Source organism: Thunnus albacares, chromosome 12 (genome assembly GCF_914725855.1).
Source record: "Thunnus albacares chromosome 12, fThuAlb1.1, whole genome shotgun sequence".
Taxonomy (NCBI): Eukaryota; Metazoa; Chordata; class Actinopteri; order Scombriformes; family Scombridae; genus Thunnus; species Thunnus albacares.
This window is the reverse complement of record NC_058117.1, coordinates 30,027,193-30,049,919: the sequence shown is the minus strand read 5'-3', so window position 1 is coordinate 30,049,919 and position 22,727 is coordinate 30,027,193. Positions and strand designations below refer to the sequence as shown.

At 40.6% G+C, this 22,727-nt stretch overlaps 2 protein-coding genes across 3 annotated transcripts; both read right to left on the bottom strand.

The window, feature by feature from the left end:
- Nucleotides 1-3,701: 3,701 nt before the first annotated feature.
- On the bottom strand, nucleotides 3,702-8,449 carry si:dkey-7l6.3 (neurotrophin receptor-interacting factor 1). Of its 2 annotated transcripts, none has more exons than XM_044367879.1 (4): nucleotides 7,934-8,449; nucleotides 6,578-6,687; nucleotides 6,121-6,241; nucleotides 3,702-5,015 (listed from the first exon to the last, which is right to left on the bottom strand). In XM_044367879.1, the coding sequence occupies exons 1-4, from the start codon at nucleotides 8,205-8,207 to the stop codon at nucleotides 4,189-4,191; spliced, it is 1,332 nt and encodes a 443-aa protein (XP_044223814.1). In that variant the 5' UTR covers nucleotides 8,208-8,449; the 3' UTR covers nucleotides 3,702-4,188. The 2 variants fall into 2 exon arrangements, with proteins under 2 accessions (XP_044223814.1, XP_044223815.1); XM_044367880.1 differs by having other exon boundaries at nucleotides 3,702-5,009.
- Nucleotides 8,450-18,762: 10,313 nt separating this feature from the next.
- On the bottom strand, nucleotides 18,763-20,398 carry LOC122993432 (tripartite motif-containing protein 16-like protein; the record flags this gene model as incomplete). Its single annotated transcript, XM_044367583.1, has 1 exon — nucleotides 18,763-20,398. A coding segment is annotated over exon 1 (1,611 nt), but the record flags the coding sequence as incomplete, so codon positions are not given.
- Between the last annotated feature and the right edge of the window lie 2,329 nt (nucleotides 20,399-22,727).

The following is a 22,727-nucleotide window of genomic DNA, read 5'->3' as shown; positions in this document are numbered from 1 at the left end:
TCTGCACCATGTCACAAAGTCCTCCACCAGGCTCCTGTACCCCCCCCCCCCCCTCCTGTCCACCACTAATAAACCCTACAATCATCTTCAAGTTGTGCTTGAAGTCAAAAGTGTAAAGGTTGAACCAGACAGGGGAGAGCACAGTCCCCTGTGGTGTGCAGGAGCAGTCCCTCAGCCTGACATACTGTGGTCTCCCCGTGAGATAGTCCATGATCCAGGTCACCAGGTGTGAGTCCACCCTCATCTCTGTCATTTTGTCTCTCAGTAGGAGGGGCTGGGTGGTGGTGATGGAAAAAATGAAAGAATATGATCCACACAGCACCGCTCCCCTTGTCCAGGTGAGAGTAATTTTTTTTTTTTTTTTTTTTAAATGGCAGGTAAATAGATAAATAGGAAATTAAATAAACAGAGAAATAAATAAATATATAACTGAGATAAAGTTCCACAAATTCTATGACTTTGTTTTCCATTTTCTGTTAATATCCTCCTGTCAAAAGCTTATAGAGATGTGAGGGATGTTTAGTTTTAGTTTAGTTTTTTTTTAATTTAAATCTGTCTCAATGCTGCATAATCTCGACCAACCAAAAAATGACATTGTCAAACACGAGATTAACATCTTCAACATTTCCTCGTATTGATGATGATGGTGTTGTAAATTTGAAGGTCGGTCAGTGATTTGGACATCATTTCTCTGCAGCTACATTTGTTGATGACACACAAATAAATTCTCATCAGTCATTCTTAAAAAACCAGAGTCTGCTTCATGATCAATAAATAAATCGTTATTTTGTTTGATTTAACAACTTCTGCTGCCAAACATGAGCAAACACGACTGAGTGAACGATGATTTACTACGTCTTCAAACTGACTCCAGCTGGCTGTTAATGCAGTCAGCTGGCCTCTGTGTGTGTGTGTGTGTGTGTGTGTGTGTGTGTGTGTGTGTGTGTGTGTGTGTGTGTGTGTGTGTGTGTGTGGTTCTGTCATAGGCTACTCTCGGGGACAAATTTCAGATCAAAGACCAGTTAATTGGGGATGTTTTGTCCAATTGGCAACAAGCTGATTTTTGGGTCAGTTGTTAAGGTAAGGGTTAGGTTAAGTTTCCAGGAAATGAATGTAAGTCTATGTAATGTCCCGAAAAGTGACCTGGGACAGTGTGTGTGTGTGTGTGTGTGTGTGTGTGTGTGTGTGTGTGTGTGTGTGTGTGTGTGTGTGTGTGTGTTGTAAATAGACTCTATTGTCTACACAGTGAAAAGCTGTTTTTCTACTGTATGAATAGTGAGCAGCGTTCATGTGTGCTGCTATTGTTTAGACAGTAAAAAAGGAAACAAAGACAAAACTCAACGTTAGACCAGAATACTGCTGGATGATAAACGGGTTTCATACTAGTCTTTTTATTAAAGGGCGGATTCGCAATTTTTCATATCTGTCTTAAACAATCAGGAGCCCCAAAACACAAAGAGGCCAAAAAGACTGTAAATGTGTCAGATATCCACTTGATATGACTAACTCAGACTGCTGAAGCTGAATAGAAGCTTCACAAAGACTTTTAAATGACTGTGTGGACACACTGTGGATTTTGGCCTCCATCACTTACACTGAAAACACATTTGAAGGATCTTTTAACATCCAGTATGAACAGGAGGAATGATTACAGCGAGAAAAACCTCTTTCACTGCTCATACGGACACCTGACTGTTGGTTTAACACACACTTGAAAAACCGTGAACCTGTCCTGTGAACTGCTGGTAGCCATGGCGACAGTAGTGATGCTCCAGGCCTCTGTTAGCGGTTTAACTGAGCGGTGAAACAGACTTCAAACACTTTCAAACATTTAGGAGGATTTAAACGCAGCCGACCTCTGTTCCTTTCATCAGCTGACGTGTCGGAGGAGACAGAACGGACTCCCGGGTGTCCACAAAGACACAACAACACGCCCAACAACTGGATTTAATTTTATGTTATTTCACCTTCTTGAGGTGTCGCTCAAGACGGTTTTAATACTTTTCTTTGTGTCACAATTAAAGAAACTTTTCACTGATTTATTAAAAAAAAAAAAACTTTAAAAACACAGTATATATATTTAAAAAAAAACCAAACATCTGCAGCTGATGAAACACTTGCACTGCGAGGTCTATTTAGTAGCTGTTCTGGAGCTTTCGATCATATCACACAAACCTCATCAGCAGAATTCAGTCACAACTTTTAAGCAAACATGGATGAGAAGTTGTTAAAGTGTGTAAAAAAAAAAAAAAATCTTATATTCCATGACAGGTTGGGAGCTCCATCTGCTGATGAAGATCATGTGGTATGATTGAAAGCTCAAGTACAAATGTGTCCTCATCTATTTCTTGATTGCTTTGAACTTTAATTTGTGTATTTTCTGTTTTTATATCAGTGAAGCACTTTGTAATCTTGTTTTCATTGCTATATAAATAAAGATTATTTTTATTATTATTATTATTATTACTTTTATAAATGGACCCTGTGGTGAGATTGTTTAGTCAAATGTATTCGTATTCACGCTGGGTTTTTTTCAGCCTTTCAGCGTGTGGATTTCTCAGAAACCAGTGGAACCAGTGAGAGTCCAGTCAGCCAGTGTTTCTCTGTGCTTCTATTGTGTGAAAGGCATTTGTTTGTGATTCTATCAGACATTGTATAGAGACACACACAGACAGACAGAAAGGACACATAAAGCCTGGAGAGATGTACGGAAAAAAAAACCACGACATTGTATCAGTTATATTTGATATCGTAAAATAATAATATCACTGAAAAGAAGTCTGACAGATCTCACATATTCATTTTGGTATTTTCATCATCGATTAATCTAATTAATTACATTTATTTTCTCGATAAAATGTCTTCAGACGTCTTGTTTCGTCATGTTTGACAAAGATTAATCATTGCAGCTCTACTATCAAATCATCTGTGGATTATTTTCTGGATTAATTGATGAGTTGTTTGGTCTATAAAAGGCCAGAAAATAGTGAAACATGATGATCACTGTTTCCAAAAGTCTAAAACGATAAATATATTCAGTTTACTGTCATACAGAACTAAAGAAACCAGAAAATATTCACATCTAAGAAGCTGGAATCAGAGAATTTTAGTTGGTTTTTTTTGGACAAAACTACAAAAATGAAAGCCACGCTGTCAACCAGGATTATCATCTGGAGCGAAACTCCACCTCTAACAGATGAAACAGACACTACTCTAATCTATCTGATTAAATAGTCTCACTACAGGCCTCCTCATTGCTCATTTTTCTAGAAAAATAAATATTCTTATCAATAAAAGCACATGTGAGACCTAAGAAGACCAAGAAAAATCCTCCCGAAACTTAGTGTAGACCAGCAATTAAAGATCATCTCCATTACAAATATCATCCATAATAATAATAATAAAAATAAAAATGTATAAATAATAAAATAATTCCACCTATAAAATATCAGAAGTATGTTCTCAGAGCTCAAAAATCAAAGATGTTCAATTTATGATGAAATAAAAGAGAGAAAAGCAGAAAATCTTCAAACGACTTCAAACAATTAGAAGAACTACTGACGACTCATTTTCTTTCAGTTTCTTGGTCGATCGACTAATCGTTTCCATGCCGACCTCTCACGTCTGAATAAAAGCGACTAGCAGATAGATGAAGTCGGGACAAACTGCGTCTACGACATAAAAGCGAGACAAACAGGAAGTGAATTGCACGCTTTTAATTCCAGATATACACCAACCAATGAACATTCACATGCTTCTTACATGTCGGCTCGCTACAGGAATCACTTTTCATCATCAGGCGCAGTCGGCACTTTTTTTTCCTAAAGTATGGAAGCGGACCCAAAACGGCCCGCGTTCTGTTTGAGGTAAGAATTGATCTGGATCACAGTCTGGTTCTGGTTCTGCTCCGTGTCGGGTTTCCATCAGTTAAAAGTCTGTAAGGCCTGACAGGATAAAAAACAGTCACAAGTATTGATCAGTTTGTTTGTTTTTTAAAAGCAACATTCTTCTAAAACATCTTTAAAAAAGGCCGTCAACTTAAAAAAAAAAACCATCTGTTGAAATCAGAAGTTCAGTATCAGCAGTGAGGTTCTGGTCTCTCAGTACCATGAGTGCATAAAAAAAAAATCAGCAGGTCAATCTGACGTTCAGGCCCTGCAGCGTCCGAGGTACACGGGAGGTAAACGGTTAAACGGGAGCGGCGCTCTGCTCGGCGGGATGGTGTTTCTGCTGATGGATCCTCAGGTTCTGCTTCCCGGCGAACCTCTTCCCGCAGTGCTCGCAGGCGAACGGCCGCTCCCCCGTGTGGACGCTCTGGTGCGTCTTCAGGTGACCCGACTGCGTGAAACGCTTCCCGCACTGAGCGCAGCTGTACGGCCGCTCGCCGGTGTGAACGCGCACGTGCGTCTCCAGGCTCCGCGACGACGTGAAGCATTTGCCGCAGTAGCTGCAGACGAAGCGTCTGTCCCTGCAGTACCGGTTCAGGTCCAGAGGTTCCAGTCTGGACGCGGCGAGGCCCAACGCCAACGGGAAACTGGCGGTGTTCAAGTCAGACACTTTGTCCAGTAATGTCGACCGGTGGTCCGGCTTGAGGTACTGCTGGTGAGGGACGGGCACCATGCTCGGCAGCCCCTGATTGGTCCAGGAGGAGCACAGATCCAGCTCTGTGTCGTAGGGGAGGGAGCTGATCAGGGACACGCCTCTTTTCATGTCCCCGTGCAGGGAGGCGGGGCTTCCCCCCGACCCGGAGAGGAACGGTTTTCTTGTGGCTTCGCAGTCCGACTCCGATGCCAGATCAAACACGACGTCTGAAGAGTTGTCCTCGGCGCCCCCTGCTGGGCCCGGAGACCCCGGTGCACTGTGGGATTCTCGAGGCTCGACTCGCTCCGGCGGCCTGTTGCCGCCGCCGCCGCCGTGTTCCCACGTGTTCCTCACGTCAGCCGACGAGGAGGAGATCATCATCCCCGAGGGTCCTTCCTCACTGTCGTCCGCTTCTGACAGATGCACCTCTGTTCCTTCACACAGAGCAGAACTAGTGATTAGTGAGGATTCTACATTTAAACACTTCTGTCAAAATATAATATAATATAACCCAGCATGCACTAGGAGAAGAAACAACGTGTTTTGGGTGACGGACAGACAGATGTTACAGGTGATAATCAGAGCTGTGTGATTGGTGTGATCAGGGCAGCAAGTGACGTTTCAAACTGTCTGACAACAATCAAGCAGCAAAAAACTGATGGTGATGTAACGGGACAGAGTGAACAGTAAACTCTGCAGCCACACATTTCTCTGTTCTGTATTTCTCTGTTTAGCATCTTCAGGTTATGCTAACCCGTTGTTGCTAACTTTGGAGCTAACCTCCTTTACTTTTCCAGCATTTGGGGAAACAACAGACGTGACTTTTTAGCATTTATTAACTGACACACTGTAGTCTGTACTGTACATTTACTGCCAGACTGACAACTTACTACTAACCTCTCGCTGTTTCTCGCTCACTACGCTAACATACGAAGCACTTCTCTATTCTTAGACAGGGTTACGCTACCAGCGGTTTCCCAGGCAACGACACAGAGGTTAACTCACGTTTCGGAACAGCGCTGCACTGAGACTCCCAAACACTATTGATTTCTGAATGAAGAGATGTTTGGCTTTTTTTTTTTGGCATTAAAAAGTTTTTTTTGGCCTGATGGGGGTTCGTTGTTCATTACAGGAGAAATGCTGATTCAGTAAACGTTCAGTAGTTAGACTCGGCGGTCTCCGTTAGGTTGGGCCGCAGGAAATAATGGATTAATCCTGGAAAGCTGTTGATGTCGCACTTTTCTCCTTATGAAAATAACACGGAGATTATTCGACCAATGAGAATTTAGTCGGACGAGAGCAAATCGACCAACTAATCGACCAGTGAAAAGACGTGTTAGCTAAACAGTTCACGACAGATTCACAGTGTGAACTGGTCTAAACCATCACGACTGCTTGTTGTTACTGGTTTCTCTCTCTCTGTTTCTCACTCTTCTGGTTAAACTCTTCTCGTTCCTTCAGTTGTTTCTCTGTTTCTCAGAATGACGACAGTAAATTCAAAGTGTTAGTTCCTGGTGTCTGTAATGTTTCCTCTCTTACCGTCCTCGTTGAGAAGCAGGTTGTTGTCTGTGGCGTCGGTACCGTTCATCGTCTCCTCGCCTGACGTCTCCTCCTTTATCAACACGACGTCCTCGTCATTCGGCTCCTCCGACAAAGTATCCTGAGAGTAGAAAACCACCATTATGATTTCACACTAAACTCTAAAATTGCTAAAGGCAGGTGTGGAGTTTATTCAAACCTTTATCAAAATATTCACAGGTTCAAAGAAACCGGTGGCAAACCGGTGCCAACAAACATCCAGTAAATCAAGAAAAACAGGAAGGTAGTTGTCTTTTCCTGGTCTTAAAGGAAGAGCCGAAACTCATTCTTCAAATGAACAGGGATAAAATTAAACAAAGGCACCAACTGTAACCCTTAAAGAAATACTTCTGTGTTTATGTTGGCGTTCATGCAGAGAGGAAACGTTCAGACCTGCGCCGTGGCAACGTCCTCTCACCTCTTTGGTTAAAGGGGTCACGGGTGTCGTCGCCTCCAACGCAGGAACCCTTCCGCTTCTTCTGAGACTCGAGGCTTTCGGCTGCACCGCTACGGTCGGCAAGGCACGTTCTGAGCAACAAAAAAAATCATAATACAAAAAAGAAAGTAAGAGAAAAGGTTCCTTATACAAGAGCCAGAGCACCACTACGGAGGGTTACACTGGTCCCAGTGGGATGTGTAAGGCTGACTGATGTGATGGTCATGTTTCAACAGGAATTCCTTGCTGTAAACTGTGATTATTTGGCATATTTTATGTCAGAAATAGGTGATGAATGCCAGGAAGTCTGTTTAGAAATGTACAATTTTTAAGTTGTTTTCCTTTCAGAAACGCCACATGATTTGGATAATATGTATCGGTGTATTTTCTGGATCATCAATATAAGAAAGAAGGTGTATTGTAATGAAAATTTAGCTAAATTTAGTGATTTGAAGGCCTCCAGACAAACACCATCTTGCTTTATTTTCAACCTTTCTCTAACTGGGAACGGTGGTAAGTGGTAGTGGTGGAGGAAGTACTCGACTATTAATACTGCATTGTAAAAGGTGGAGCTTTTAATTCTTATTTAATTATATTATTAACTATTCTGTATAATGTTGGATGGTTTCATGAATAATAAATATTGTAATTGTTATATTTTGTGAGTAAAATCTGAATCTGTACCATAACTTGTAATATTTATCTGTCAGGTAAATGTTCAATGTTTTTTCCTCTGAAGTAGAAGTAAACAGTTGCATGTTTTTTTAAAGTGCTTTGGGAGCCTTTTGTAATTTATTTTATTATACAAAAAGTTAGAATAGTCACATAATTCAATATTTTTCATATCAATAACACACAGTAAAGTTTTACTTAAAAGTGAAGCATGAAAGAAATACATTTAATAAATATCTGTTCAAGGTGTAACTCTTAATTCTTATATAATACTGGATAGTTTCATGAATAATAATGCATCATATTTTAATTGTTGTACCTTGAAAATAAAATATTAAATCTGCAGCGTAACCAATAACATTAATCTCTCAGTTAAATGTCGAAGTACAATGTTTACATCTGGAGTAGAAGTACACAGTAAATAAGTAGTACACAGTTACATGTTTTAAGTGCTTTGGGGGGCTTTTTTAAGTTATTTTGGGGTAAAATGTGTTAGAAAAGTAACATGATTTAAATGTTTTTCATATCTAAACATCATAATAAATCTCCAGCTGTTTGGGGCCCTTTTATTTGGGACTCCTGGAAGTTGCCCCTGACAACGAAGCGCAACTGACGGACTGACTGAGTGACCAACCCCCCCTGCCCCCCCACACCCCCGAAACTCACCGACAGTGAAATCCATCATCAGCCCCCCGTCGGCCTCCTCCTCGCCGCCGTAATCCAACATCGCGACGGTCCCCCGGTGTCCCCGGTGGATGATGCCCTCGATCAGCTGCAGCTTCCTCCGCAGCGCCTCGTTCTCCTTCCGGCTGCGGCTGATCTCCAGCTGCAGCCCCGCGTAGCTGTCGTCCACCAGCTCGCATATCTCCGCCACGGCGGCTTTGGCCAGAGCCTCCATGATGGACGTCAGCTGAGAATGAAACGCCCGGTAACTCGTCATCGTGAACGGACGTTGGAACGACAACAATTTTTTTTGTCGAAATGTCCGTTAAATAAACATCAACAAACAGCCAGCGGGTCAGCTCCGGCGTCCGGTGAGCTCTGCGCGGCTAAGTCTGAGCGTGTTTAACCGGTGTGACCGGCTGCGGGTACCGGAGGGATGCTGCGGGTAGCCGTTGTTGTTTGTTGTCAGTCGGTCGGTCGGTTGTCTCCTCTTTTACGGGTCGTTGGGTAACTTCCGCAATGCTACTTTCAAAATAAAGGTTCAGAGTGTTGCCTTGGAGTGCGCTTCGTAAATTCCAGCATCGCAAGGCAAGGCAAGTTTATTTGTATAGCACGTTTCAACAACAAGGCAATTCAAAGTGCTTTACATAGAGCATAAAAGGCATCAAGACAGAATATAAAAGCAACACAAGTAAAAAGAAAACAAAGATAAAAAAAAACATTAAAAAAGTGTTAAATTTGGATATAAAAATAAGCTAAAAAGGGAATAAGACAAGAGAATAAAAGTTACAGTGCAGTGTAAAATATTAACCCTCAAATTTGGTTTAATAAAAGGCAAACAGTAAAGTCTTCAGCTGTTATTTAAAGGAACTGAGAGTTGCAGCAGATCTACAGTTTTCTGATTTGTTTCAGATATGTGGAACATCCATGTTTAGTTTTTACTCTGGGGACAGAAAGCCGACCTGTCCCAGACCACCTGAGAGGTCTGGATGGTTCATAACGAAGCAGCAGATCAGAAATGTATTTTGTCCCTAAACCATTCAGTGCTTTATAAACCAACAGCAATATCTTAAGATCAATTCTTTGACAACATAAATTAGTAAAATAATAATACATGTCATTTGTACCACACTTTTCATTCACAGTGAAACTCAAGGTGCTATAATATGAAGACACAGAACACACAACATAAAGAAAATAATAGTAATAAGAGTTAAAATAACAATCTCCATGATCTCAGTTTCATTCTCTTTGGCAGCACATATGACAATAAGTATCATGTCCCCTCCGCCTTTGTTGTCACCCTTGGTGTGTTGATACCCATGATACCCATACTACCATACTATTTAGTATGCCAGAAAAAGGTTTAGTATGTAGTACCAGGATGTCCTACTACAACCGGTTGCATTTTCCAGTATCCACAATCCTCTGAGCGGAAGATACATCACATCGACTGAGCCGTTGAGAGAGCACAGACCAGTGACAGCACATTGACACTGCAATGACGGAAGCCGCAATGACAGATGAACTACGTCCCAATTCTATGCATACCACATGCAACAGTTGGTACTTTGTAAGGGCAGCTGCAGTACATACTAAAAGTAAAAACGTATGTGGTTTGGAACGCAGCACCCAGAGGCAAGTTACACAACACCGGCCCCCTGACCCCTGACCCCTAACCCTAACCATCTCACTGCTCATGCCTAAACCTAACCAAGCGGGTGTGTCGTATACATGCTGAGAGTACATAGATATACTCCATTACAAGTAAAAGTCACAGTAGTGGAAAGTAACTGAGTACATTTACTCAAGTACTGTACTTAAGTACAATTTTGAGGTTCTTGTACTTGAATATTTTGATTTGATGCTACTTTATACTTCCACTCCACTACATTTCAGAGGAAAATATTGTACTTTCTACTCCACTGTTTTTATTTGACAGCTTTAGTTACTTTTTAGATCAATATTTTACACATAAAACATTTGATAAGTTTGTCATCTACGTACTGTTATAAATCAGACTATTCAACAGTATAAGGTGTTAAAATTAGCTCCACCTCTAAAGCATTAAAATGTTTTAGTGAAGAAAGCTGAAAGTACAGAGACTGACTGACAAGCGTTCTTCTGCTCTGAACATGAACTCTGTACTTTGTGGTGTTTCAGGAGGAAAACTGCCTCAAATAAACTCTCATATTAGTTTCACATTTTCTCCAGAAGCTTTGAATGAGATCCTGAGATGAAGACAGAAGAAAATACTTTGTTCAATCTTAAAATAAAACAACTTTATTGATTATATAAAGCTTCAGATTGTTCACACATCCAATCAGTAAAGTCTGTTAAATGACTCTTGTTCAATGATTTCATGTTCAGATTCACTTCATCCACACAATCAGTTAGTTTAACCCAGAATGTCAGCTATGTACAACAACATAATAAATTATCTCTTCATTGATTATTATCAAGATAATTATAGTTCTATAACACATTTCCTTATAAATTTAAGTAAAGAGAACAAAATATCTATGATGAAGGAAGTTCTGCTGTTTTCTCTGTTTAAGAAACAACAGCACACAAATACATTAATACAAACATGAAACTAACATTTAGAACAAAGAGAAGTTTATATTTTCATCTGAAGAAACATCAATGAAGGTAAAATACGTCATCATGAGCAGTGATAGCCTCCATGGATAAAAACACACAGGAAAAAGTGACATTTAAAGAAACTCAAAACATCATCAGAACAACAAATGATAAAAAAGTGTTGACAATCTCAGTTTGATTGACAGCTGATCTCTGTGCAGCTCAGAAACACCACAGCAACGAGCTCTCAGAAACAATGGAGACAAAAACATGAAGAATTACAACAAAGAATCTGACACATGAAGTCTGAAATGACTTCTGTCTATTTGAGTTTACACAACTCAGCTGTGACTCCAAACTGTAAAAACCAAAGTCCAGCATAGAGAGGCTGAGTGAATGTGGTCTGGACTCTGTGGAGGAGAGTCATGGTTTCAGAGACGCTGTAGAAGGACAGAATACCTGCTCTGTGATCCAGGTACACTCCTACTCTGGAGGAACCAGGACCTGAGACAGGAGTTGAGACATTGTTGAACAAAAACGTGTAACTGTTAGTGTAACATCTTAAAGCCCAAGATTTGTCATTGCGTCCAAATATACATTTATTTGAGCCTCCTGCTCTGCTGATATTCTTGTATGTGACTGCTACACAAACTCCTGTCCCTCTCCACTCCACCTCCCAGTAACAACGTCCAGTCAGACTCTCTCTACTCAGGACCTGACTCCATCCAGTGAATCTGTCTGGGTGACTAGAATAAGACTGGTGTTGACTTGTTACTGTTGCTTTTCTGTTCCCCACAGATAATAACACATATGTGTGTGCTGTGTTTGGATCCAGTGTGATTTCATGTGAATATTTTAAGAACTCAGCTCTGGTCTTGGGTTCTGCTTCTGACAGTAAAACGTCCACTTCAGTCCCTATCAGTGAGATGTTTGTCCATTTCTCCTTCAGGATGTCCTGTAGTTGATCTCCGAGCTCTGACACAGCTGCTGTCACATCCTCAAAGTATCTCAGAGGACGGATATTGATGCTGGATGAGTCTGTAGGTTCATTGAGTTGTGACAGTGAGGGGTAGTTGTGTAGAAACTGGTTGTGATCCTCTGTGTGTGAGAGCTTCTTCAGTTCAGCGTCTTTCCTCTTCAGCTCAGTGATCTCCTGCTCCAGCTTCTCCTGAAGCTCTTTGACTCGACTCACTTCAGTTTCCTGCTGGGATCTGATCTGCTGCCTCACATCAGAGCTTCTTTTCTGGATGAGACGGATCAGCTCAGTGAAGATCTTCTCACTGTCCTCCACTGCTTTATCAGCAGAGCGACTGACGGCCTCCACCTCCTGTTGAAGCAGCTTCACATCTTTCTCTCTGCACTGGATTCTCTGCTGGATTTGTTGTCGACTCACCTCGAGCTCTCTCTGCCTCTCAGTCCTTTCTGCTGCAGCTGAGACTGTGTCGTGGCCTTTATGTTCATCCACAGGGCAGAGATAACACATATTCTGCTGATGAGTACAACAGAACATCTTCATCATCTCATCATCATTGAGAGCTTTAAGCTTCCTCCCAGTGCAGACATCACAGGCCACATCCTCAGGTCCAGCACAGCAGTGACCAGCAGGAGCAGCTTGGAGTTCAGTCTTCTTCAGCTGCTCCACTAAAGCTGCTAACATGGTGTTTTTCCCCAGAACAGGCCTTGGTGTGAAGGTCTGTCTGCACTGAGGGCAGCTGTAAATCTTTCTCTGATCCTTTCCATTCCAGTGTGTTTTAATACAGCTCATGCAGTAGCTGTGTCCACAGGGAATAGTCACCGGATCCTTCAGTAGATCCAAACAGATCGAACAAGAGAAAGTTTCTCGGTCCAGCTGAACTCCTTTCTGTGCCATTTCAGCTCTCAGTGGCAACGACTGTCTGATCTGTGAGGGAGGGAACAAGGAAATATGTGGACAGACTGCAGCTTGTTGTGTTTGAGAGCAGGAAGAAGAGGGAGGAGTTATCAAGCACTGATTCATTCCAGGAGGAGGAGCAGTTTTAAAGAGATACTGGATGCTTTTCATTTGGCTATGGTGACTCCTCGTTTCCCTCACTCATGTCTCAGCTCCTCCCAGCGAGGACAGAGGAATTTAATTCACCAAAAGGGACTTCCTCACTCATGCCGGTGTTATTTTGAGGAGACGACAATGATGCACAGCATCTCCACTGTCAGTTATGAAGAAGTCAGCTATCAATATGTAGAAATGATTAAGTAACAGTTTAAACTCTTAAGTTTAAGCTTAAAATTCATGTACAGTAAATAAACTCTTTAATCTATTACTTAATATTTTCCACATATTGATAGCTGGAAGGAAAACACCTGATAACACCTGGCATACTGCTCCAATGTTTTATCATTTGATTATAAATCTATAGTAATATCTGGCTGTCACAGAATAAGACACAAATAGACAATTTAAACCTGTTAATTACTGAAAGAACATAACCAACGTGCCAACATGCCAGACAAACACAACACACCCACTTTACTACATGACCTAAACCTGACCAAGTGAGTGTGTCATGTAGTGAAGTAGGTGTGTGGTGTAGATACTGTGAGTGCACAGATAGACCTATTTTTAGTTAGAGAACTAAACTAGAGAAGTCTGTTGCATTAGATCCGCCTACTCTCTCTGGCAGACCTACCACTGCTGAGTGATGATAAACACATCACTGTGTGCTGTATGTATTATCAACTGTAGGGTACAGTTCCTGCATGTTTTGAAGGTCGACAGCACAAGCGTCAAACAACAGACCAGCACTTTCTTCAACACCCCATGAATGCTGGCCAATAATATATAAGTGAGAGTCCCAAACTCCTCACTGACCAGACCATCTAAACAACCTCCTGCAAACAGAAAAGGATCAGATAAGGAACCCCTATGTCCTGCATGGTCACCAAACCAGACCACTGACCCAAACCACCTTTGATCCAGCAAGATGGGAAGACCAATTCACACCCCAGTGTGAATTGATAGTACCATTTGGATAAACGACCCCCACCATTGGCTATCATAACTCACCTCTAAGAGCCAGTCACACACAGAGAAGAGCTGTCGCCAACTTTAATCCCACTGTGGATTTTGACTTTCAGGACTTGAATGACCAATCCAAGAACTGATCACTGGGCAAACCAGCATAAGACACAAGACATGCTGCATAATATGCTGTGCTCCAGTGACATACAGGCACTCACGCACACACACCCTCAAATGGCATGGACCCCTGCCGTTTGCAGTCAGATCAAGGAGAACAGAGGACTGTAAAACCCATAGACTTACAAATGTAGTTTTAGACTTTGTCTAATGACAATAATTGTTTTATGTTGATATGTGTTTATATCACAATATGTGTTGTTATGTACTTTAGTCAGACTTTTATTCCACTACCTTTAAGCCAAGAAATGTACCACTAACATAATCCCATCATCCATGATAACACTATCATGTTTGGTATCATTCTGCTTGTTTCACTTTCAGAATGCTAAAGCTACTATTGAAATAGCAAAATTAGGAATCATGCAATTGTTAAATTCTAAATACTTTGATTAATGGAGTAACTGTATTCAGGAACTGTACCCACCTGTCCATGAATGGGGGGGGGGGGGGGGGGACTCTAGACCTCAAAAGTCTAGAGTCATGAGTTGAGGATCAAGCCTTGGAAAGCATGAACCAGGGGCTCTCTTCCAATGGAAACTTTTCAACTCTGGACCAGCCAACTTACTCATCATTACCAGATTGAGACTCCAGCTCCTCATCCCGGTGCATTGGACTCCATTCTCCACAAGAAGCCACGTCAGGAAGCAAGCATTTGTACAAAACCTTCATCAACTTGCTCGAACCCTGGTGCTTTCATGATTTGTAATTTCAATTAACAATTCAGAACTAAGCTGTTGTACCGTTGATTTGACTCACTGCTTCTCAGATAACAGTCATCTCATCTGTTTGTCAGGTCTCTCATACCAACTGCACAGTAGATAACTCTGCATCATGCATTTCAATTATTCACTAGCCATAGCCTTGTGTACCAGTTTCCCTTTCCCTCTTGTGTCTTGTTTGTAAAATGTTGTGGTGTTTAGTACTTGTACCTGTAGTATTAGTAAGAAATGTGTATGTAACTAAAGTGGGCTTGTTTGTGTTTTCTTGTGCTTGCATCTCAGACACTTAACCTTAAAAGACCTATACCCTCGCAAAATCATAATTAATATTAATAGCAATCACATTTCTAATTGATCTCTCTTGTGTGGCCAACAAGGAGGACTATTTCCCTATTATTATACCTCCTATAATATAAGTTATGTCACTGGATGAATAATTTCATGTTTGAGTTGTGCACAATAATAATTCATAATTGCACAAATACTTACACAACAAAACTTAAAGTATCAAGCACTCTTGATTACTATTACTATAGGTTAAACTAGCCCATACTGTAGTATATAAAATAATTAAAATTGGCTGCACAATTTCCAAATATACCAAATGTTTACAAGTTAATGCATCAGCAACAAAAAATATTATATAGATAATATATTCTGTTAAGAAGTCATCCTGCATTATAAATAAATGTACTTTAATATTTTAGGCAAATAGCCAAAAGTATTAAAGTTCTCTGATCATCTGTACTAAAAAAAAAAAGAAAGAAAAAGATTCTTAATTTTAAGCAAAACTTTTTATAATGGAGTTCAGTGGAAACCGCTTATAGTAATCACTTCCATTTGTGTCAAATTGATCACTGTAAGCAGGTGATTATTATACCTGATTTTTTTTCTTTTTCTTAATTTTTCATGCAGATTACCATCAAATTTGGCAGTTTGTCATGAGCTTCAAGGAGACTACGTTTTTCATTGAGAGAAAGTTAATTTTTCCTTTTCTTTCTCCCGTCATGATTTCAATGTGGACGCGTCACCAGCCTCAGGTCGCCAGCTGGCAGCAGACGGGTTGTGCGTTGTGCATTGAGACTGCGGGGTTAGGGGCCGTAGTGTGAAAGTCGGACCAGAATCAACTTTTGGAGAACACTGGTAACGCTGTACAACCCTGCCTTGAGGGAGGACTAAAACATTACTAGGAAGAGGGGAGGACATTTCTTGTTGTTTGATAATGTTAAAAGAAAGATAGGCTTTGCTAGCGGCTTCCAACTCATTTTTAAAAAGACGAGAAAGAGAGAGAGAAGCAGTGGTCAAGTGATCTAGAGAGTGGATGAGGAGCGCGAGCAGCAGAAGTTAGAAAGCTGGTGAATGAGGGGAATAAAACGTTATTTTCTGATTGTTTCACGGCAGTTACAAATAAACACCCATACCCTGCACCTCCACACAACCCTGCAGAGGTGCGCCACAAAGCCTGATAATGGTGTCGCAGCCGCTAAATACACATCATAGGTGAACTATGGGAGTAAGATAAAAAAGAAAATAGAATTACCGTAGTTTAAAATGTTTTTTCCATATGTTTTCATTTATGAAAAGACCCAAAATAAACACTATAAGCGGACTATTGATTAGTATAAGCGAATTAAAGGATTTGTATAGGAATGATTCTGTCTAAAGCATTTTCGTCCATATAAGCGGTTCATCACTGTAACCGTGATCACTATAAGCGGTTTCCACTGTATTTTCATAGTCTGGTATTCCTACTTCTATTTAAGTAAAGGATATGAATACCTCTTCCTCCTGAACTAAATTTCAAGTGTCATAGGTTTGAATACTTACGTCAATGTGATATTTCAGTTTTTCCTTTTTAATAAATTTGCCAAAATTTCTAAAATTCTGTTTTTACTTTGTCATTAAGGGGTACTGAGTGTAGACTGATGAGGGAAAGAATGAATTCAAATGATTTTAGCAGAATACTATAGGCTACTATAGATAGATAGATTGACTGATTGATTAATTAATCCCAGAGGGAAATTAAAAGTGTTACAGCAGCCACTTGACATAAATCAAAATACAAAAGCAGTGAGGTCGGTAAAAGAAACAAATACAGTGAAAAGCTAAATTATATACAATAACCAAATAGACTAACTCAAATATAAAAAATAAATGGAGTAACTAATAACAGAATAGAGACTACAGATATAACCATAACTGTAATATACTATTTGCTGAGTATACACTGTTCACAAATCACATTTTCATGGCACTTAATAGTAAATCCACTTTATTAAAGTTTATTACAACTTGGGTCTTACTTCCGTAGTTTTGTCCATCATTTATATCAGTAATAATGACATTATTGACATCTGACAGATTAGGAACATTAACATTTGTCCTTACTGTGTCTTCAGGCTGCTGATCCATCGACCTCCTCATTGTCAGCTGGACTCAAGACCCCAACAACAACCACACCTACAGCAGAGGAACCCTGCAGCTTTTCTGTGAGTCAGATCTAACCAGAAAATACTTTTGTCATTGGATGTTTGAAGCTGTTGTTCCCTAAACAGATGTTTGCTATTAACTTGGTGAATACATATAGGGGTTTCAAATCAGACTATATTTAAGACGTTCACACCAAACGCTGAGACCAGAGAGATGTGCAGACAACCAACAGGAGTTTATTTCATTACACACGAACATACAAAACTCAGAAAATCACCAATACAGCCCCTTTCAACTCACACCCAACCCCTATTTACACCAAAGCGGACGTGACTTCCTGCCTATGTTTTTCGGCACTTTCATGAGTCAATGATCACTTGGATTTTGACCCATGAGAGTAGGACATTTCTTAATTTCGTCTTTGCATGCTGTGTGTGTGTGTGTGGTGTACTTTGCCCCCCTTCCTCAATATTCCCAGATGTCTCCTGTTTGTCTGGTGGCCTGACATTTTGTGGGTGTGTCAATGATCGACATAGGTCAAGTTACACAATATCAGCCCCCTGACCCCTGACCCCTAACCCTAACCCTAACCATCTCACTGCTCATGCATAAACCTAACTAAGTGGATGTGTTGTATACATGCTGAAAATACATAGATATACTCCATTACAAGTAAAAGTCCTGCAGTAGTGGAAAGTAACTGAGTACATTTACTCAAGTACTGTACTTAAGTACAATTTTGAGTTTTGTACTTTACTTGATTATTTCGATTTGATGCTACTTTACACTTCCACTCCACTACATTTCAGAGGAAAATATTGTACTTCCTACTCCACTACATTTATTTGACAGCTTTAGTTACTTTTTAGATCAATATTTTATACATAAAACATTTGATCAGTTTGTCATCTACATATTGTATAAGGTATAAGGTGTTAAAATTATCTCCACCTCTAAAGCATTAAAATGTTTTAGTGAAGAAAGCTGAAAGTACAGAGACTGACTGACAAACATTCTTCTGCTCTGAACATGAACTCTGCACTTTGTGGTGTTTCAGGAGGAAAACTGCCTCAAATAAACTCTCATATTGGTTTCACATTTTCTCCAGAAGCTTTGAATGAGATCCTGAGATGAAGACAGAAGAAAATACTTTGTTCAATCTTGAAATAAAACAACTTTATTGATGATATAAAGCTTCAGATTGTTCACACATCCAATCAGTAAAGTCTGTTAAATGACTCTTGTTCAATGATTTCATGTTCAGATTCACTTCATCCACACAATCAGTTAGTTTAACCCAGAATGTCAGCTATGTACAACAACATAATAAATGATCTCCTCCTTGATTATTATCAAGATAATTATAGTTCTAGAACACAGTTCTTTATAAATTTACAAAGTAAAGAGAACAAAATATCTATGATGAAGGAAGTTCTGCTGTTTTCTCTGTTTAAGAAACAACAACACACAAACACATCAATACAAACATGAAACTAACATTTAGAACAAAGAGAAGTTTATATTTTCATCTGAAGAAACATCAGTGAAGGCAAAAGACATCATCATGAGCAGCGATAGCCTCCATGGATAAAAACACACAGGAAAAAGTGACATTTAAAGAAACTCAAAACATCATCAGAACAACAAATGATAAAAAAGTGTTGACAATCTCAGTTTGATTGACAGCTGATCTCTGTGCAGTTCAGAAACACCACAGCAACGAGCTCTCAGAAACAATGGAGACAAAAACATGAAGAATGACAACATGGGTTGGAAATTGACTTTTTAAAATGTAAATAGCCACTGATTTTCAAATTCACCAGCCACCAAATCTGACACATGAAGTCTGAAATGACTTCTGTCTATTTGAGTTTACACAACTCAGCTGTGACTCCAAACTGTAAAAACCAAAGTCCAGCATAGAGAGGCTGAGTGAATGTGGTCTGGACTCTGTGGAGGAGAGTCATGGTTTCAGAGACGCTGTAGAAGGACAGAATACCTGCACTGTGATCCAGGTACACTCCTACTCTGGAGGAACCAGGACCTGAGACGGGAGTTGAGACATTGTTGAACAAAAACTTATAACTGTTAGTGTAACATCTTAAAGCCCAAGATTTGTCATTGCGTCCAAATATACATTCATTTGAGCCTCCTGCTCTGCTGATATTCTTGTATGTGACTGCTACACAAACTGCTGTCCCTCTCCACTCCACCTCCCAGTAACAACGTCCAGTCAGACTCTCTCCACTCATGACTTGACGCCAATTAGTGAATCTGTCTGGGTGACTAGAATAAGACTGTTGTTGACTTGTTACTGTTGCTTTTCTGTTCCCCTCAGATAATAACACATATGTGTGTGCTGTGTTTGGATCCAGTGTGATTTTATGTGAATATTTTAAGAACTCAGCTCTGGTCTTTGGTTCTGGTTCTGACAGTAAAACGTCCTCTTCAGTCCCTATCAGTGAGATGTTTGTCCATTTCTCTCTCAGGATGTCCTGTAGTTGATCTCCGAGCTCTGACATAGCTGCTGTCACATCCTCAAAGTATCTCAGAGGACGGATATTGATGCTGGATGAGTCTGTAGGTTCACTGAGTTGTGACAGTGAGGGGTAGTTGTGTAGAAACTGGTTGTGATCCTCTATGTGTGAGAGCTTCTTCAGTTCAGCGTCTTTCCTCTTCAGCTCAGTGATCTCCTGCTCCAGCTTCTCCTGAAGCTCTTTGACTCGACTCACTTCAGTTTCCTGCTGGGATCTGATCTGCTGCCTCACATCAGAGCTTCTTTTCTGGATGAGATGGATCAGCTCAGTGAAGATCTTCTCACTGTCCTCCACTGCTTTATCAGCAGAGCGACTGACGGCCTCCACCTCCTGTTGAAGCAGTTTCACATCTTTCTCTCTGTCCTGGATTCTCTGCTGGATTTTCTGTCGACTCACCTCGAGCTCTCTCTGCCTCTCAGTCCTTTCTGCTGCAGCTGAGACTGTGTCGTGGCCTTTATGTTCATCCACAGGGCAGAGATAACACATATTCTGCTGATGAGTATGACAGAACATCTTCATCCCCTCATCATCATTGAGAGCTTTAAGCTTCCTCCCAGTGCAGACATCACAGGCCACATCTTCAGGTCCAGCACAATAGTGATCAGCAGGAGCAGCTTGGAGTCCAGTCTTCTTCAGCTGCTCCACTAAAGCTGCTAACATGGTGTTTTTCCCCAGAACAGGCCTCGGTGTGAAGGTCTGTCTGCACTGAGGGCAGCTGTACATCTTTCTCTGATCCTTTCCATTCCAGTGTGTTTTAATACAGCTCATGCAGTAGCTGTGTCCACAGGGAATAGTCACCGGATCCTTCAGTAGATCCAAACAGATCGAACAAGAGAAAGTTTCTCGGTCCAGCTGAACTCCTTTCTGTGCCATTTCAGCTCTCAGTGGCAACGCCTGTCTGATCTGTGGGGGAGGGAACAAAGAAATATGTGGACAGACTGCAGCTTGTTTTGTTTGAGAGCAGGAAGAAGAGGGAGGAGTTATCAAGCACTGATTCATTCCAGGAGGAGGAGCAGTTTTAAAGGGATACTGGATGCTTTTCATTTGGCTAACGACTCCTCGTTTCCCTCACTCATGTCTCAGCTCCTCCCAGCGAGGACAGAGGAATTTAATTCACCAAAAGGGACGTCCTCACTCATGCCAGTGTTATTTTGAGAAGACAACAATGATGCACAGCATCTCCACTGTCAGTTATGAAGAAGTCAGCTATCAATATGTAGAAATGATTAAGTAACAGTTTAAACTCTTAAGTTTAAGCTTAAAATTCATGTACAGTAAATAAACTCTTTAATCTATTACTTAATATTTTCCACATATTGATAGCTGGAAGGAAAACACCTGATAACACCTGGCATACTGCTCCAATGTTTTATCATTTGATTATAAATCTATAGTAACATCTGGCTGTCACAGAATAAGACATAAATAGACAATTTAAACCTGTTAATTACTGAAAGAACATAACCAACGTGCCAATATGCCAGACAAACACAACACACCCACTTTACTACATGACCTAAACCTGACCAAGTGAGTGTGTCATGTAGTGAAATAGGTGTGTGGTGTAGATACTGTGAGTGCACAGATAGACCTATTTTTAGTTAGAGAGCAAGTCTGTTGCATTAGATCCGCCTACTCTCTCTGGCAGACCTACCACTGCTGAGTGATGATAAACACATCACTGTGTGCTGTATGTATTATCAACTGTAGGGTACAGTTCCTGCATGTTTTGAAGGTCGACAGCACAAGCGTCAAACAACAGACCAGCACTTTCTTCAACACCCCATGAATGCTGGCCAATAATATATAAGTGAGAGTCCCAAACTCCTCACTGACCAGACCATCTAAACAACCTCCTGCAAACAGAAAAGGATCAGATAAGGAACCCCTATGTCCTGCATGGTCACCAAACCAGACCACTGACCCAAACCACCTTTGATCCAGCAAGATGGGAAGACCAATTCACACCCCAGTGTGAATTGATAGTACCATTTGGATAAACGACCCCCACCATTGACTATCATAACTCACCTCTAAGAGCCAGTCACACACAGAGAAGAGCTGTCGCCAACTTTAATCCCACTGTGGATTTTGACTTTCAGGACTTGAATGACCAATCCAAGAACTGATCACTGGGCAAACCAGCATAAGGCACAAGACATGCTGCATAATATGCTGTGCTCCAGTGACATACAGGCACTCACGCACACACAACCTCAAATGGCATGGACCCCTGCCGTTTGCAGTCAGATCAAGGAGAACAGAGGACTGTAAAACCCATAGACTTACAAATGTAGTTTTAGACTTTGTCTAAGGACAATAATTGTTTTATGTTGATATGTGTTTATATCACAATATGTGTTGTTATGTACTTAAGTCAGACTTTTATTCCACTACCTTTAAGCCAAGAAATGTACCACTAACATAATCCCATCATCCATGATAACACTATCATGTTTGGTATCATTCTGCTTGTTTCATTGTCAGAATGCTAAAGCTACTATTGAAATAGCAAAATTAGGAATCATGCAATTGTTAAATTCTAAATACTTTGATTAATGGAGTAACTGTATTCAGGAACTGTACCCACCTGTCCATGAATGGGGGGGGGGGACTCTAGACCTCAAAAGTCTAGAGTCATGAGTTGAGGATCAAGCCTTGGAAAGCATGAACCAGGAGCTCTCTTCCAATGGAAACTTTTCAACTCTGGACCAGCCAACTTACTCATCATTACCAGATTGAGACTCCAGCTCCTCATCCCGGTGCATCGGACTCCATTCTCCACAAGAAGCCACGTCAGGAAGCAAGCAAGTATTTGTACAAAACCTTCATCAACTTGCTCGAACCCTGGTGCTTTCATGATTTGTAATTTCAATTAGCAATTCAGAACTAAGCTGTTGTACCGTTGATTTGACTCACTGCTTCTCAGATAACAGTCATCTCATCTGTTTGTCAGGTCTCTCATACCAACTGCACAGTAGATAACTCTGCATCATGCATTTCAATTATTCACTAGCCATAGCCTTGTGTACCAGTTTCTCTTTCCCTCTTGTGTCTTGTTTGTAAAATGTTGTTGTGTTTAGTACTTGTACCTGTAGTATTAGTAAGTAATGTGTATGTAACTAAAGTGGGCTTGTTTGTGTTTTCTTGTGCTTGCATCTCAGACACTTAACCTTAAAAGACCTATACCCTCGCAAAATCATAATTAATATTAATAGCAATCACATTTCTAATTGATCTCTCTTGTGTGGCCAACAAGGAGGACTATTTCCCTATTATTATACCTCCTATAATATAAGTTATGTCACTGGATGAATAATTTCATGTTTGAGTTGTGCACAATAATAATTCAT